The 13,205-nt window shown below is 34.5% G+C and overlaps 1 protein-coding gene and 1 long non-coding RNA gene across 15 annotated transcripts in view; one reads left to right on the top strand and one right to left on the bottom strand.

Moving 5' to 3' along the window:
- LOC102115922 (uncharacterized) overlaps positions 1-13,205 on the bottom strand; it is a 329,390-nt gene that overhangs the window by 194,996 nt on the left and 121,189 nt on the right. The gene's annotated exons all lie outside the window — the stretch shown is intronic.
- The window catches only part of TMEM232 (transmembrane protein 232), a 316,396-nt gene that overhangs the window by 299,022 nt on the left and 4,169 nt on the right, over positions 1-13,205 (top strand). For all 13 annotated transcript variants that reach the window (XR_012414003.1, XM_073994028.1, XM_073994025.1 and 10 more), the window contains one exon: positions 12,866-12,959. Coding sequence is in view for 12 of the 13 variants with exons in the window: in XM_073994028.1 (XP_073850129.1) it covers positions 12,866-12,959 (94 nt within the window). In the remaining variant the exon portion in view is untranslated. The remainder of the gene's footprint in view (positions 1-12,865; positions 12,960-13,205) is intronic.

Here is a 13,205-nt window from a genome sequence, read left to right as displayed (position 1 = left end):
AATTCATTTTGTTGCTTTTCTTTATAGCCTTTCATAAATATATGCATCTTTAAAATTGTATTGTTTTATGTTGTTTTGAATATTTATAAATAAAATTACACTGTATGTTTTTTCCTATAATTTTGTTTTAGATCCAGATTTAGATTACATGTGGAGGCTTGTTAATGGGTATACGGCATTTCTATATGCCAGCAATGAACCATCTGAAAAAGATATCAATAAAGCAATCCCATTAATAATAGATACAAATAAAATTAAATACATAGGAATTAACCAAAGAAGTAAAAGATCTCGGCAATGAACACTATAAAACACTAATGAAAAAATTGAAAAGACACAAAAATGAAAAGATATTTCATGTTCATGGATTGGAAGAATTAATGTTGTTACAACATCCATACTACCCAAAGCAGTCTACAGATCAATGCAATCCCTATGAGTATGCCAATGACATTCTTCACAGGAATATGAAAAACAATTCTAAAGTTTATGTAGAATCACAAAGTCCCAGAATAGCCAAAGCCATCCTGAGCAAAAGGAACAAAACTCGAGGAATAACATTACCTGACTTCAAATTATACTACAGAGGTACAGTAACCAAAAAAGCATGGTAGTGTCATAAAAACAAACAGATAGACCAGTGGAACAGAGAGCCCAGAAACAAATCCACATAGCTACAGTGAACTCATTTTCAATAAAGATGCCAGGAATACACTGCGGGAAAAGACACTCTCTTCAATAAATGGTTCTGGGGAAACTGGATATCCATATACAGAAGAATGAAACTTGATCCCTATCTCTTGCCTTATACAAAAATCAAATCAAAATGGGTTAAAGACTTAAGTCTAATACCTCAAACTATGAAATTACTAACAGAAAACATTGAGGAAACTCTCCAGTACATTGGTCTAGGGAAAAATTTATTGAGTAATACTTCACAAGCACAGGCAACCAAAGCAAATGTGGACAAATGGGATCATATAAAGTTTAAAAACTTCTGCACAGCAAATGAAGCAGTCAAAAAAGTGAAGGGACAACTCACAGAATAAGAAAAAATATTTGCAAACTACTATGTGGCACAGCATTAATAACCACAATACACAAGGACATCAAAAAAACTCCATAGAAAAATTCTAATAATCTGATTTAAAATGGAAAAAAATATTTCAATAGACATTTCTCAAAAGAAGACATACAAATAGCAAATGGGCATATGAAAAGGTGATCAACAGCACTATTAATCATCAGAGAAATACAAATTAAAACTACAATGAGGTATCCCTTCACTCCAATTAAAATGGCTTTTATCCAAAAATTAGGCAATAACAAGTGCTGGAGAGGATGTGGAGAGAAGGGATCCCTCATAAGTATTGGTGGGAATGTAAATTAATACAACTACTATAGAGAGCACTATGAAGCCTCCTCTGAAAACTAAAAATAAAGCTACCATACAATCCAGTAATCTCACTTCTGGATATATACTCAAGAAATAGGAAATCCATATATAGAAGAGTTATCTACACTCCCATATTTGTTGCAGCATTGTTCACAATAGCCAAGGTTTAGAAGCAACCCAAGTGTCCATCAACAGATGCGTGGATAAAGAAAATATTGTTCTTATACACAATAGAGTACTATTCAGTCATAAGAAAGAATGAGATCCTGTCATTTGCAACAGCATGGATGAAACTGGAGTTCATTATGTTAGGTGAAATAATCCAGGCACAGAAAGACAAACATCACATGTTCTCACCATTTGTGGGATCTAAAAATCAAAACAATTGAACTCATGGAGATAAAGAATAGAAGGAAGTTTACCAGAGGTAGTGAAGGGTAGAGGGGAAGTCAGGGCGAGGGGAGTGGAGATGATTAATGGGTACAAAAATTAGAAAGAATGAATAATACCTAGTACTAGATAGCATAATAGGGGATATATACTCAATAATTATTTAATTCTACATACTTGAATTGTTGATAACACAATCTAAGGGTAAATGCTTGAGAAGATGTATAACCCATTTTCCATGATGTGATTATTACATATTGCATGCCTGTAACAAAATATCTCATGTACCACATAGGTATATATACCTAGTATATACCCACAAAAAATAAAAGTTTAAACGTTGGAAAAGTAACATTTAAACATTAAAAAAATAAGTAAACACTACTAATTTTTGTACATTTATTTTATATCCTGCGACTTTCCTAAAGTTGTTTATTAGGTCTAGGAGCCTTCCAGTGGAATCATAAAAGTCTTCTACATGAAGAGTCATATCAATAAGTGAAGAGAAATAATTTGACTTTCTCTTTTCTTACTTAAATGATGTTTATTTCTTTCTCTTGCCTGATTGCTCTGGCTAAGACTTCCAGTTGAATCGGAGTGGTGAGAGTGGACATTCTTGTCTTGTTCCACTTCTTAGTGATAATGCTTTCAATTTTGCCCATTCAGTATGTTGTTGGCTGGGGGTTTTGAGGGATGTTCCTTTGATGCCTAGTATGTTGAGAGATTTTTCATGAAAAGATGTTGGATTTTATCAAATGCATTTGCTGAATTTATTGATCAATGGTTATGATCAAATCGATTTTAAATTTAATTCTCTTTATATGATGAATCATTTATTGACTTGCATATGTTGAACCATCTTGAATCCCAGGAATAAAGCCCACTTGATCATGGTGAATTAACATTTTGATGTGCTGCTGCATTTGGTTTGCTAGTATTTTGCTGAGGATTTTTGTATCTATGTTCATCAGAGATATTAGTCTGTAGTTTTCTTTTTCTCTTTGCCAGATTTTGGTATCAGGATGATAGTAGTATTGTAGAATGAGTTAGGGAGGTGTCCTTCCTCCTTGATTTTTTGGAATAGTTTCAGTGGCACTTGTACCAGTTTCTTTGTATGTCTGGTAGAATTTGGCTGTAAATCCATCTGGTTCAGGGCTATTTGGTTGGTAGGTTTATTATTATTACTGATTCAACTTTTTAATGATCTGTTTAGGATTTGTGTTTCTTCCTGGTTCAATCTTGAGAGATTGTGTTTTTCTAGGAATTTATTCATTTCCTCTAGATCTAGTTTGTGTGCATAAAGATGTTCATAGTAGTTTCTAAGCATTTTTTTGTTTCTGTGGGATCAGTTGCAAAGTCATCTTTTGTCATTTCTGATTTTGCTTATTTGGATCTTCTCTCTTTTCTTTTTTAATCTAGTTAGCAGTCTATCAATCTTGTTTATCCTTTCAAAGAACCAAGTTTTTGTTTCATTTATTATTTGCATGTTTGGGGGACGGGTCTCAATCTCATTTAGTTCTGCTCTGATTTTAGTTATTTCTTTTATTGTGCTTTCTTGTATTTTCTTTTCTTCTGCCCTGACTTTAGTTTCTTTTTAAACTATTCCAAAAAATCAAGGAGGAAGGACACCTCCGTAACTAATTCTACAATACGAGTATAATCCTGATACCAAAATCTGGCAAAGACATCACAGAAAATGAAAACTACAGGCCAATATCCTGATGAACACAGATAGAAAAATCCTCAGCAAAATACTAGCAAACTGAATCTAGCAGAACATAAAATGTTAATTCACCATGATCAAGTGGGCTTTATTCCTGGGATTCAAGATGGTTCAACATATGCAAGTCAATAAATATGATTCATCACATAAAGAGAATTAAATTTAAAAACTATTTGATTATAACCATTGAACAATAAATTCAGTAAATGCATTTGATAAAATCCAACATCTCTTCATGAAAAAATCTCTCTATAAAGTAGGCATCAAAGGAACATCCTTCAAAACTTAAAACTTAAACGCTAAACAGAAAAACATAAATCCTAAACAGAAAAACATAAATCCTAAGCAGAATTGGGTTTAGTTTTTGCTATGTTTCTAGTTCTTATAGGTATGAGGTTAGGTAGTTAGAGATTTTTCTATCTTCTTGATGTAGGCATTTAGCAATATAAACTTTCCTGCTTTTGATGCATCCCTGAGGTTTTAGTATGTTGTGTCTCTATTCTCATTTGATTCAAAGAACTTTTTATTTCTACTTTGATTTTGTTGTTTACCCAGATGTTCTTCAGGAGCAAGTTGTTTAGTTTCAATGTATTTCTATGGCTTTGAGAGTTCTTCTTGGTATTGACTTTTTATTCCACTGTGGTCCAAGAAGGATGCTTGATATAATTTTGATTAAAATCTATTGAGACTTGCTTTATGATTGAGCATGTGGTCAATCTTAGAGTATGTTCCATATGCAGATGAGAAGCATGTATATTCTGTGGTTGTTGGGTGGAGTAATCTGTAGTTGTCTATTAGGTCCAATTGGTCAAGTGTCAAATTTAAATTTATAATTTCTTAGTTTTCTGCCTTGATGAACTATGTAATTCTATCAGTGAGGTGTTTAAGTATCCCATTATTATTTTGTGGCTATCAAAGTATTTTCTTAGGGATGGAAGTACGTGTTTTATAAAGCTGGGTGCTCCAATATTGGGTGCGTATATGTTTAGGATAGTTAAGTCTTCTTGTTGAATTGAACCCTTTATCATTATGTCATGCCTTTTTGTCATTTTTTACTGTTGTTGATTTAAAGTTAATTTGATCTGATTTAAGAATAGTAGCTCTTTCTCCTTTTTATTTTCCAGTAGTGTGGTGGTTCTTTATTCATCCCTTTACTTTGAACGCATGCATATCATTGTATGTGAGATGGGTCTGTCTCTTAAAGACAGCAGAAGAATGTATCTGTTCTGTTTTTAATCCAATTTGCAACTTTGTCTTTTAAGTGGAGCATTTAGGCTATTTGTCTTCAAAATTTATATTGAAATGTTAGGTTTTGTTCCTTTCATAGTGTTGTTAGCTTGTTGTGTGGTAGTCTTGATTGTGTACTTGCTTTGTAGGGACCGTGGGCTATGTGCTTGCATATGCTTTTGTGGGAGCAATTATTATTCTTTCATTCCCATGTTTAGAGCTCTCTTAAGCACTTTTTGGAGGGCCAGTTAGGATGTGATGAATTTCCTTAGAAATTGCATGTTTGGGAAAAACTTAATTCTCCTTCGTTTATGAAGCTCAGTTTGGCAGGATTTAAAATTCTTCGCTGGCATTTATTTTCTTTCAGAATGCTAAAAGTATCTTCTGGTTTGTAAGGCTTCTGCTAATAAGTGTTCTGTTAGCTGATGGGTTTCTCTTTACAGGCAATATGACCCTTTTTGCTATCTACCTTTAAAAATTATTCTTTCTTATTGACCTTGGATAATCTGATGACTATTTGCCATGGGAATGGTGACCTTATATAGTATCTCACAGGAGTTCTCTGGATGGATTGCTTGTATCTGCACATCAAACTCTCTACTTCTGTAAAAAAAAAAATTTGGACGAGCACAGTGGCTCACACCTGTAATCCCAGCACTTTGGGAGGCCGAGGCGGGTGGATCACGAGGTCAGAAGATCGAGACCACGGTGAAACCCTGTCTCTACTAAAAATACAAAAATTAGCCAGGCGCAGTGGCAGGTGCCTGTAGTCCCAGCTACTCGGGAGGCTGAGGCAGGAGAAGGGTGTGAACCCGGTAGGCGGAGCTTGCAGTGAGCTGAGATCGTGCCACTGCACTCCAACCTAGGTGACAGAGCAAGACTCCATCTCAAAAAATAAAAATAAAAATTTGTGCTCAAACTATTCTATGTGGTTGCATCTAGACTTCACTTATTGTAGCTAAAGTATTTAAAGTTTTTAGATACTTAAAGTATTTCCATTTTATAAAGCTACCAAAATTCATCCCTTGAACTATTGGTAAATATTTGATTTATTTCTCATTTTATAGTATACAAACGATGCTGCTAGGAACATTCTTACATATGTCTCTTCTGTTATTTTCTATATATTCTGCATGTTTTTCCCTTGCTTCAGCCTAGATATTTCTGTTTCCCTATCTTCCATTTCACCAATCTTCTTTTCTGCTATGTCTAATCTGCTGTTCTATACACCTATGAACTTCTTAATTTCACTTACTGGTTTTTTTGTCAATTCTATAAGTAATATGTGAATTTTAAGATAGAGTCCAGTTTTCTGGCAAAATTCTTCACCTGGCTATTTATTTATTTAAATATATTTATCATAGTTATTTTAAATCCATATTTATAACTCCAATATAAACCTTCTGTGTATGAGATTTGCCCAGTATGCCTTATCATTTTTTATTGAATTCTGGATCTTTTATATTAAAAATGACAAAAACTCCCGGTTCATACTATGCACAGCAGAGAGAGAGAGTTCACCTTCTTCTGCTATGCATCTTGATTGATGGCAGAGCATTTTCATCTAACCAGGAGCTGAACTGACTCCAGGATTATCTAACTTTTAAGTTAAATCTACATGTGATTCAAACATAACCCCAGAGTGTAAATTTTCAGGAGTCCCAAAGGAGAGCCTGAGGTGTTCATCAAGGCCTCTCTAGTTTTGTAGATTTGAGCCCCAAATTTTCCGAAACTATAAAGTTTCTGGAAAATTCCACTCTGCTTGTTGGTGACTTCTTTGCTTGGCTTCTTAGCCTTCTCAGTTTAATAATTTAGAAAATTCCTGGGGGAAACTTAGTGGTGTGTGTGGTGCTCACTTCTCTTGAGCTTGATCCTTCAAGTCCTGGCTACCTCGGCGGCTCTAAACTCTTTTTTGCTTTTTCAACCCTGTAAGATTGCCAAGTACTCTGCTGGCTTCTCAAGTTCTGATCAAAATTTCTCTGCCTGGATTTTTCACTTTTCACTCCATAAAATAAAAGGAGAAATGCTCTAAGGAGAAGTATATTTTGCAGCTCCTTACTTACTTCTCCAGGTCTCTCTTCTCTGATATTTTGGCCTTTCAAATCCTGTTGCTTAATGTATCGTGAATGCTTTTACACAGATTTTTAAAAATAATTTTTGGCTCTCATAGCAATTGTTATTTGTCAGGTCGTTGATCTGCTGCAAGCTACTCACTTTAATGACAAACAGAAATCCTAAAGGTTATTGAAAATTGTATCAAATGTTTATAATAAATTAGAATTTAACATAAAAATTCCCATGATCGATGATTATGACACTAGTGACCATGGAAAAAGAACTAAGTTAAATTTTAGAGAAAAACAAAAACATGTTTTTAGAAACCCTCAAAGGCATTTATTTGTATGTATTGTAACTTCTATTGCTATTGTTTGGTGCTTTTATGTTATTCTATCTGAAATAGTAGCTCTTTTGAAACTGCATATATTTTAAATTTACCTTAAAGAGAGGAAGGAATTTATTTTCCTTTCAAGTAATTATTGCTTCAGTAAGAGTAGTAAGGTAACAATCTGAATATTAACCTATTTGGGCTCTGAGAACAACAAAAAAAGGAAACCTCTAAGTATTGGAGATGGTTTGTGCAACTTCAGTACATAATATAATTGACCCTCTTTAGTATAATACCACAAAGCTAAATAAACGAGAGGAAACTTTGAGCAATAAGTTCTTAGAGAAAGTTAAAAAGGAAGTTAATTTAATAAAAAATAAAATGAACTCATGATATTTTGATATAAGATTTTTCTTATGCTATTAGAATGAGTTAAGTAGGGTTTTTGTGTGTTTTTTTTTTTTTTTTTTTTTTTTTTTTTTTTTTTTTTTTCTGATATCACTCCTCTTAACTCCAAAAGTTTTGAGGAATCATCCAATATACCCCCATATATTCCAGATTCAGGTTTCTACTATCATTCTCTTCTAAAAGAAATCAAGGCTCTATGGACAGTGTCTATGTCATGGACTTCTTGTTGCCTTCAGAAAGGCCTTCATCAGAAGAAATTGCAATTAGAACTAAGACAAAGTTAGCTAAAGAAAAGGTTCTGGTAGCCAAATAATAAGATAAGCTTCCAGACAATGTACACAATTAATTGGAGCAAGTTGTGTTTGAAATCAGTGAAAGGTCATTAATCTATGATGAATCGCAAAGAGGAGAATAAATATACTGAGAAAAACCACACCAACCAATGAGTCTATGGTACCCAATTTTCCTCAGAAAGTGGGATAAGTGGGGAAGTCATTCAATTGTTAAGTAATAACAGAATTCTAGGGTTTGTTTAATTGATAAAATATCTTCTCCTCATTGGATAATTCCAATGGTTAATGTAGTTTTCCTGAGATAAAAACAATATTTTATCTGCTCAATTGATGCTTCCACGCCAGATCTGAGGTCAGAGTGTGAGATGTAGGAATAGAGAGGCCTGAAACCTATGCATGTCTCCTGCTCCTGGGGAATATCTCCTGCCTAACGGGATGCTCACTTTTTACCAGTATGTCTTCAGGAGAGCTTTGGAGACTTGAAACACCGTAATTCTGCATAAAGAAATACATTATCCCCCCTTTTCTTGTAAATATCTTTGCATATTTCTCATCCTTGAACTGTTAAAGAAACTGAACATGTCCTGTAGGTATCTTTTCATGACTCTAATAATCATCCTATTGGGACAATCATGCATAATCCATCCAGGTAGATCTCTCTTACCTACTCTCAGACTAAGTTAAATGATGCCAGCTCCCCACCTTTCTACTCCAAAGAAACATATTTTGCAGCCATTTTCCCAGTATACCATGAATGTCTGTTTATATATCTTACCCCATGTGAACTTCAAGTTTCTGGAGAGAAGAATCTAAGATTTTTCTTCTTATTATTTCTTCCCACTCCTAATAACAACATCCTCTTGCAAATAAATGTTTGAACAAATGAATAAATTAGTCACCTCCTCTTCACTTGAGTGTAGTCTCAGTCCCAGCCATCTCAGTCTACATATGTTTTCTGAAATGAGTTATTTATTTTATTTTCCTGAGTCTTTGTTCCTATTTTGTCATCTGTAGCAGGTTTAATTGTTTTTCCCAAAAGATATGACTAAGTTTTAACCCCTTGTACCTATAAATGTGACCTTCTTTGGAGAGACAGTTTTTGTAGATGTAATTAAGGGTCTCGAGATGAGATTATCCTGAATTATAGTGTGTCAAAGAAAAGTTGTAATGGACAAATTAAACAGCCAAAGAGGAGTTTGTCCAAGACTATTGCAATTGAGGAGGATGTGTAAGTGCTGGGGTTAGCTAGTGGGAACATACTGGAGCACATTAGAAAGTATGTTGATTCATGTGATTAGGTCAATGTGATGCTTTTGCTGTTTGTCACTTACCTAAGTTAGGCTCCTAGACCTCCCTGTTTGTCACTTACCTAAGTTAGGCTCCTAGACCTCCCTGTTTGTCACTTACCTAAGTTAGGCTGCTAGACCTCCCACAGAGACTGGGCAGATGGTGGCTATCTTCCTTGAGGATACCTTTCAAAGAGATAGCTCCAGGTCATTGAGAAAGAAATTCCTGTGTTATAAAACTACCAAGAGGATGGGAGAATATTTATATCTCAAAAGGGCAGACAGAAAATTTACAATTGAAAGTTTTCTAAAGTGAATATTGTGCTAAGAAAGGGGAGGTCAGAGGCCTGTCTAAAGTTTAGGGAAACTGAGGGGAATCTTAAGGCTACCTTGCTCTTGTGGACCTTAAATTCAATGACAGTATTCTTATAAAACATGTCCTTATACTATCAAAACAATTGAACTTATGGACATAGAGGGTAAGATTGTTACCAGGGCTGGGAAGGAAAGTAGGTGGAGGGGGAAAAGGTAGGAATGGTTAATGCGTACAAAACAATCGAAAGAATGAATATGACCTACTATTTGACAGCACAATGGAGTGACTATAGTTAAGAATAACTTAATTGTACATTTAAAAATAACTAAAAAAGTGTAATTGGATTGTTTATAACACAAGGGATAAATGCTTCAGGGTATGTATAACCCATTCTCTATGATATGATTATTATGCACTGCATGCCTGTATCAAAACATCTCATGTACCCCATAAATATATACACCTACTGTGTACCTCAAAACATTAAAAATAAAAAATTAAATGTCATTGTAAGAAATAGGACAGTAGAAGACACCCAGAGTCACAGAAGGAAAAAGCCATGTGGAGATAGAGACAGAGACAGAAGTGAAGTGTCTACAAGCCCAGGAATACCAAAGAACCAACAGTCACTAGAAGCTAAGAGTGGCAAGGAATAAATTTTTCCCCAAAGCTTCTGGAGTATCCAAGGCTGCTAACACTTTGATTTAGAAGTTTTTTTTCCTCCAGAACTATGAGAGAATGAATTTCTGTTTATCTAAGCCTCCTAGTTTGTGGTAATTAGTTAAAGTAGCCCTAGGAAACTAGTATACCATCTTTCTTTAAAAGTTTCTCTCTACTGTTCATTTAACTTCAAATGTCAAAATTCTACATCTCATTTAATGCTGACAAAATTGTTTAGTCCTCCATTCCTTTTTCTTATAATCGATAATACCAGCTAAACACCATGGCTTTTTCCTCTGAATTCTTTTCACAATGAAGATGATAAAGATATTGCAGCTGAAACTTCTTTAGTGTTCGATTTATATCTAATTCCTTCTTATTCCTTGTGAAAACATAATAAGGCAGGTGCTATTATTTTTCATTATTAAGGATGAAGAAACTGAAGAACAGAGGGATTAAATAACACTAAGTGGTAGAACCAAACTTTGCTTTGAGATTTGCCTAAGTACAGAGCCCATATGCTTAGACATTTTGCTATATTTTTTTCTGTTTCTATCCCTGAATGTTTACTTCTCTCATGTCTCATGTTATCTTTCGTTATGTTCTCTATAAATTTTTATTTTCTACCACAAAATTCAACTGAGGTAACTAAGAAATCACAGATGTATAAGCATATTCATTTATTTTTCCTGTGTTAAAGGTCTTTTGATATTATGTTGCCTACATTTTTAAAAATTTAAACACTTCTTGTTCAAGAAAAAATTTTAGGCAATTTCCTTGAACACTTTTAACCTTAAAATGATTTTAAGATTGTTTTATTTATCTTTTTTTTAGCATTTGGCACAATTCTTTGAATATCAAAACGGCCCAAATTTCACGGAATGAATTTAGTTAAACCAGTTATCACCCCCTACATGTCCCCTAATTTTCCAGCTTTCTAGGAGCATATTTTTCTGTAATACAGTACTTTAATAGAATGGCTAAAGGCCCTATTCTGCATGCATTAAGAAGCTCAGTGCTTTTCTGCCACACAAAGTTTCTGAATATTATTAAGTTGGGAAAGGGCTCCATTTTTCCTGGTTGCCTGTAACTTCCATTGTTTCCTTTTGAACTGCTACTGTCAACTCTACTCTCAGCGTGTCTCCTGAGATTGCCCTCCATTTCCAATACTGGATACTACTCCACTAACATAAGAGTGTTGTGTGGTAGACTCTTATTGATGGCTTGGAAAATAAAAAGTATTAAAGCATATCATAGTTTTCATTTATTCATTTAATCATTCAGCAAACATACAAACATTCATTGAATATCTAGTGGCACTGTGTTGGACACTGAGGAAACAATGGTAAGCAAACAGGCAAAAGTCTCCATGATCATGTAGCTCATACTCTAGTCAGGAAAACAGAAAACTCACACAGGGAGATGATAAATGTAAAATTACAACTTGAAGTAAGTATAAGGAAGGAAACAGCCATGGTAGATTGAGAGCTATGGTAATGAGCTTGAACTGAGAGCTGAAAGGTGAGTAGGCATTAACCAGCCCTGCAGCAGGGGTAGAAGAAGGAGAAAGAGAAAGGCATTAGAGAAAGAAATGACAGCATGTGAAAACAAGCAACAGTGGGATGGAACAACATACATTCCAGCAACTGCAAGAAAGCCTGTGCATTAGGGATACATAGACCCAAGCAAGTAAAGGAAATAAATAAGTCTGGAGAAACCAGGCAAAACCACTTTAACAAATGCACAGTTTACTTCAGGTTTCCTTAATAAATGTAATCTTAATCTTAAAGCGAATGGAGAAATAATGAACAGTTTGATGTAGGAGACTGACATGATCCACTTTGTGTTTTGAAAACAATTCTGCCTACTGTATAGAGACAAGAGTAAAGTGGGTAAGGAATGGTGGATGTGGGAATTCTGAACATGAAGGCTTCATCCAGGTGAGAGATTATGGTGGCTTGGTCAAGGGAAGTGATGGTGGGGATTTGAGAAGCCTTTAGTGCACTATAGACCAACAGGTGTATTTCTTACCAAATACACCTGATGAAATGAGGGGACTGTGGTGTGTCAAGAATGTAGAGTACACTGGATTGGGAAAGGCAGAAACCAGAAATAAATTAGTTCTAGTCTTAAAAATTGACTAGATTTTTTTGAATATGGAAATTTCTCACTGGCTGCCTCTTTTTAGGCTCTTCCCTAAGACTTTCTCTTTTACTCCCACATTCCCACTCTCAAAACCACCTTCTCTCACCGTCTTATTACTTTAAGTGTTCCTGGATTCACACAATTTCTTCATAATGACATTAATAATGCAATAATTATGTGGATAATTTAACACTAAGTCTCCCTTAGTTTGAGGCCCAGCTTTGTACTACCAACAATTTCATTGAACTATGCTAATCTGTCTACCAAAATTCCACCCTTAATAATACAAAGACTGTGGAAATGTATTGAAGTCACATCATTTTTTCAGCATATCTTAGAACAAATTCTTAGGCTTAGGCTTCCACCAGAACTTCCATGGTTGTGGAGCTGCGTATAGGGACGGACACTTTAATCATACTATATGTCATGTCCGACCCTCAAAATTATCAGTTTTAGTGACCCAAGATGGCTTACAAAACCTAAAAGCTAACATACCACAGTCTACACAAAGTAAATACTTTATGTTAACAATGAAGAATCAAAATCTTAATAATAAATGATGACTTACAATTCTATTTCTGGGGAATAGGAGTACCTATACCTAATGTTGGATTTGTTCTTGTGCTCTTTTGAAGGGAACATCCTTCTGTATCAGAAATTCCCATGTTTCCATATCCAGATTTCTTCACCAGGGCAGATAAAGAGTTGGCAAAAATCATTGACCATCACGTAAGATTGATTTTTTTTTAACTAGCAGCAAAAGCCTTGTTCTTTAAAAGCACTTTAAGTTATAAAATGTAGTTCTGAAACTGAAACATTAATATGTGAAATTTAAAAGTAGAGCCATGATTGGTTTGCCAAACTGAATTATATCTCACTATGTTATCTGTACACCTTAGTGTCTTCATTGGGTCACAGAAAATTTGACCTTCTGTCATTTGTAAAATACTAGCCTAATCCTGTTTTCTGAATTAG

The sequence above is a fragment of the Macaca fascicularis genome, chromosome 6 (genome assembly GCF_037993035.2).
Source record: "Macaca fascicularis isolate 582-1 chromosome 6, T2T-MFA8v1.1".
NCBI classification, from domain to species: domain Eukaryota; kingdom Metazoa; phylum Chordata; class Mammalia; order Primates; family Cercopithecidae; genus Macaca; species Macaca fascicularis.
Note: the sequence above shows the minus strand (reverse complement) of the source record. Positions and strands in the feature narration are given on the sequence as shown.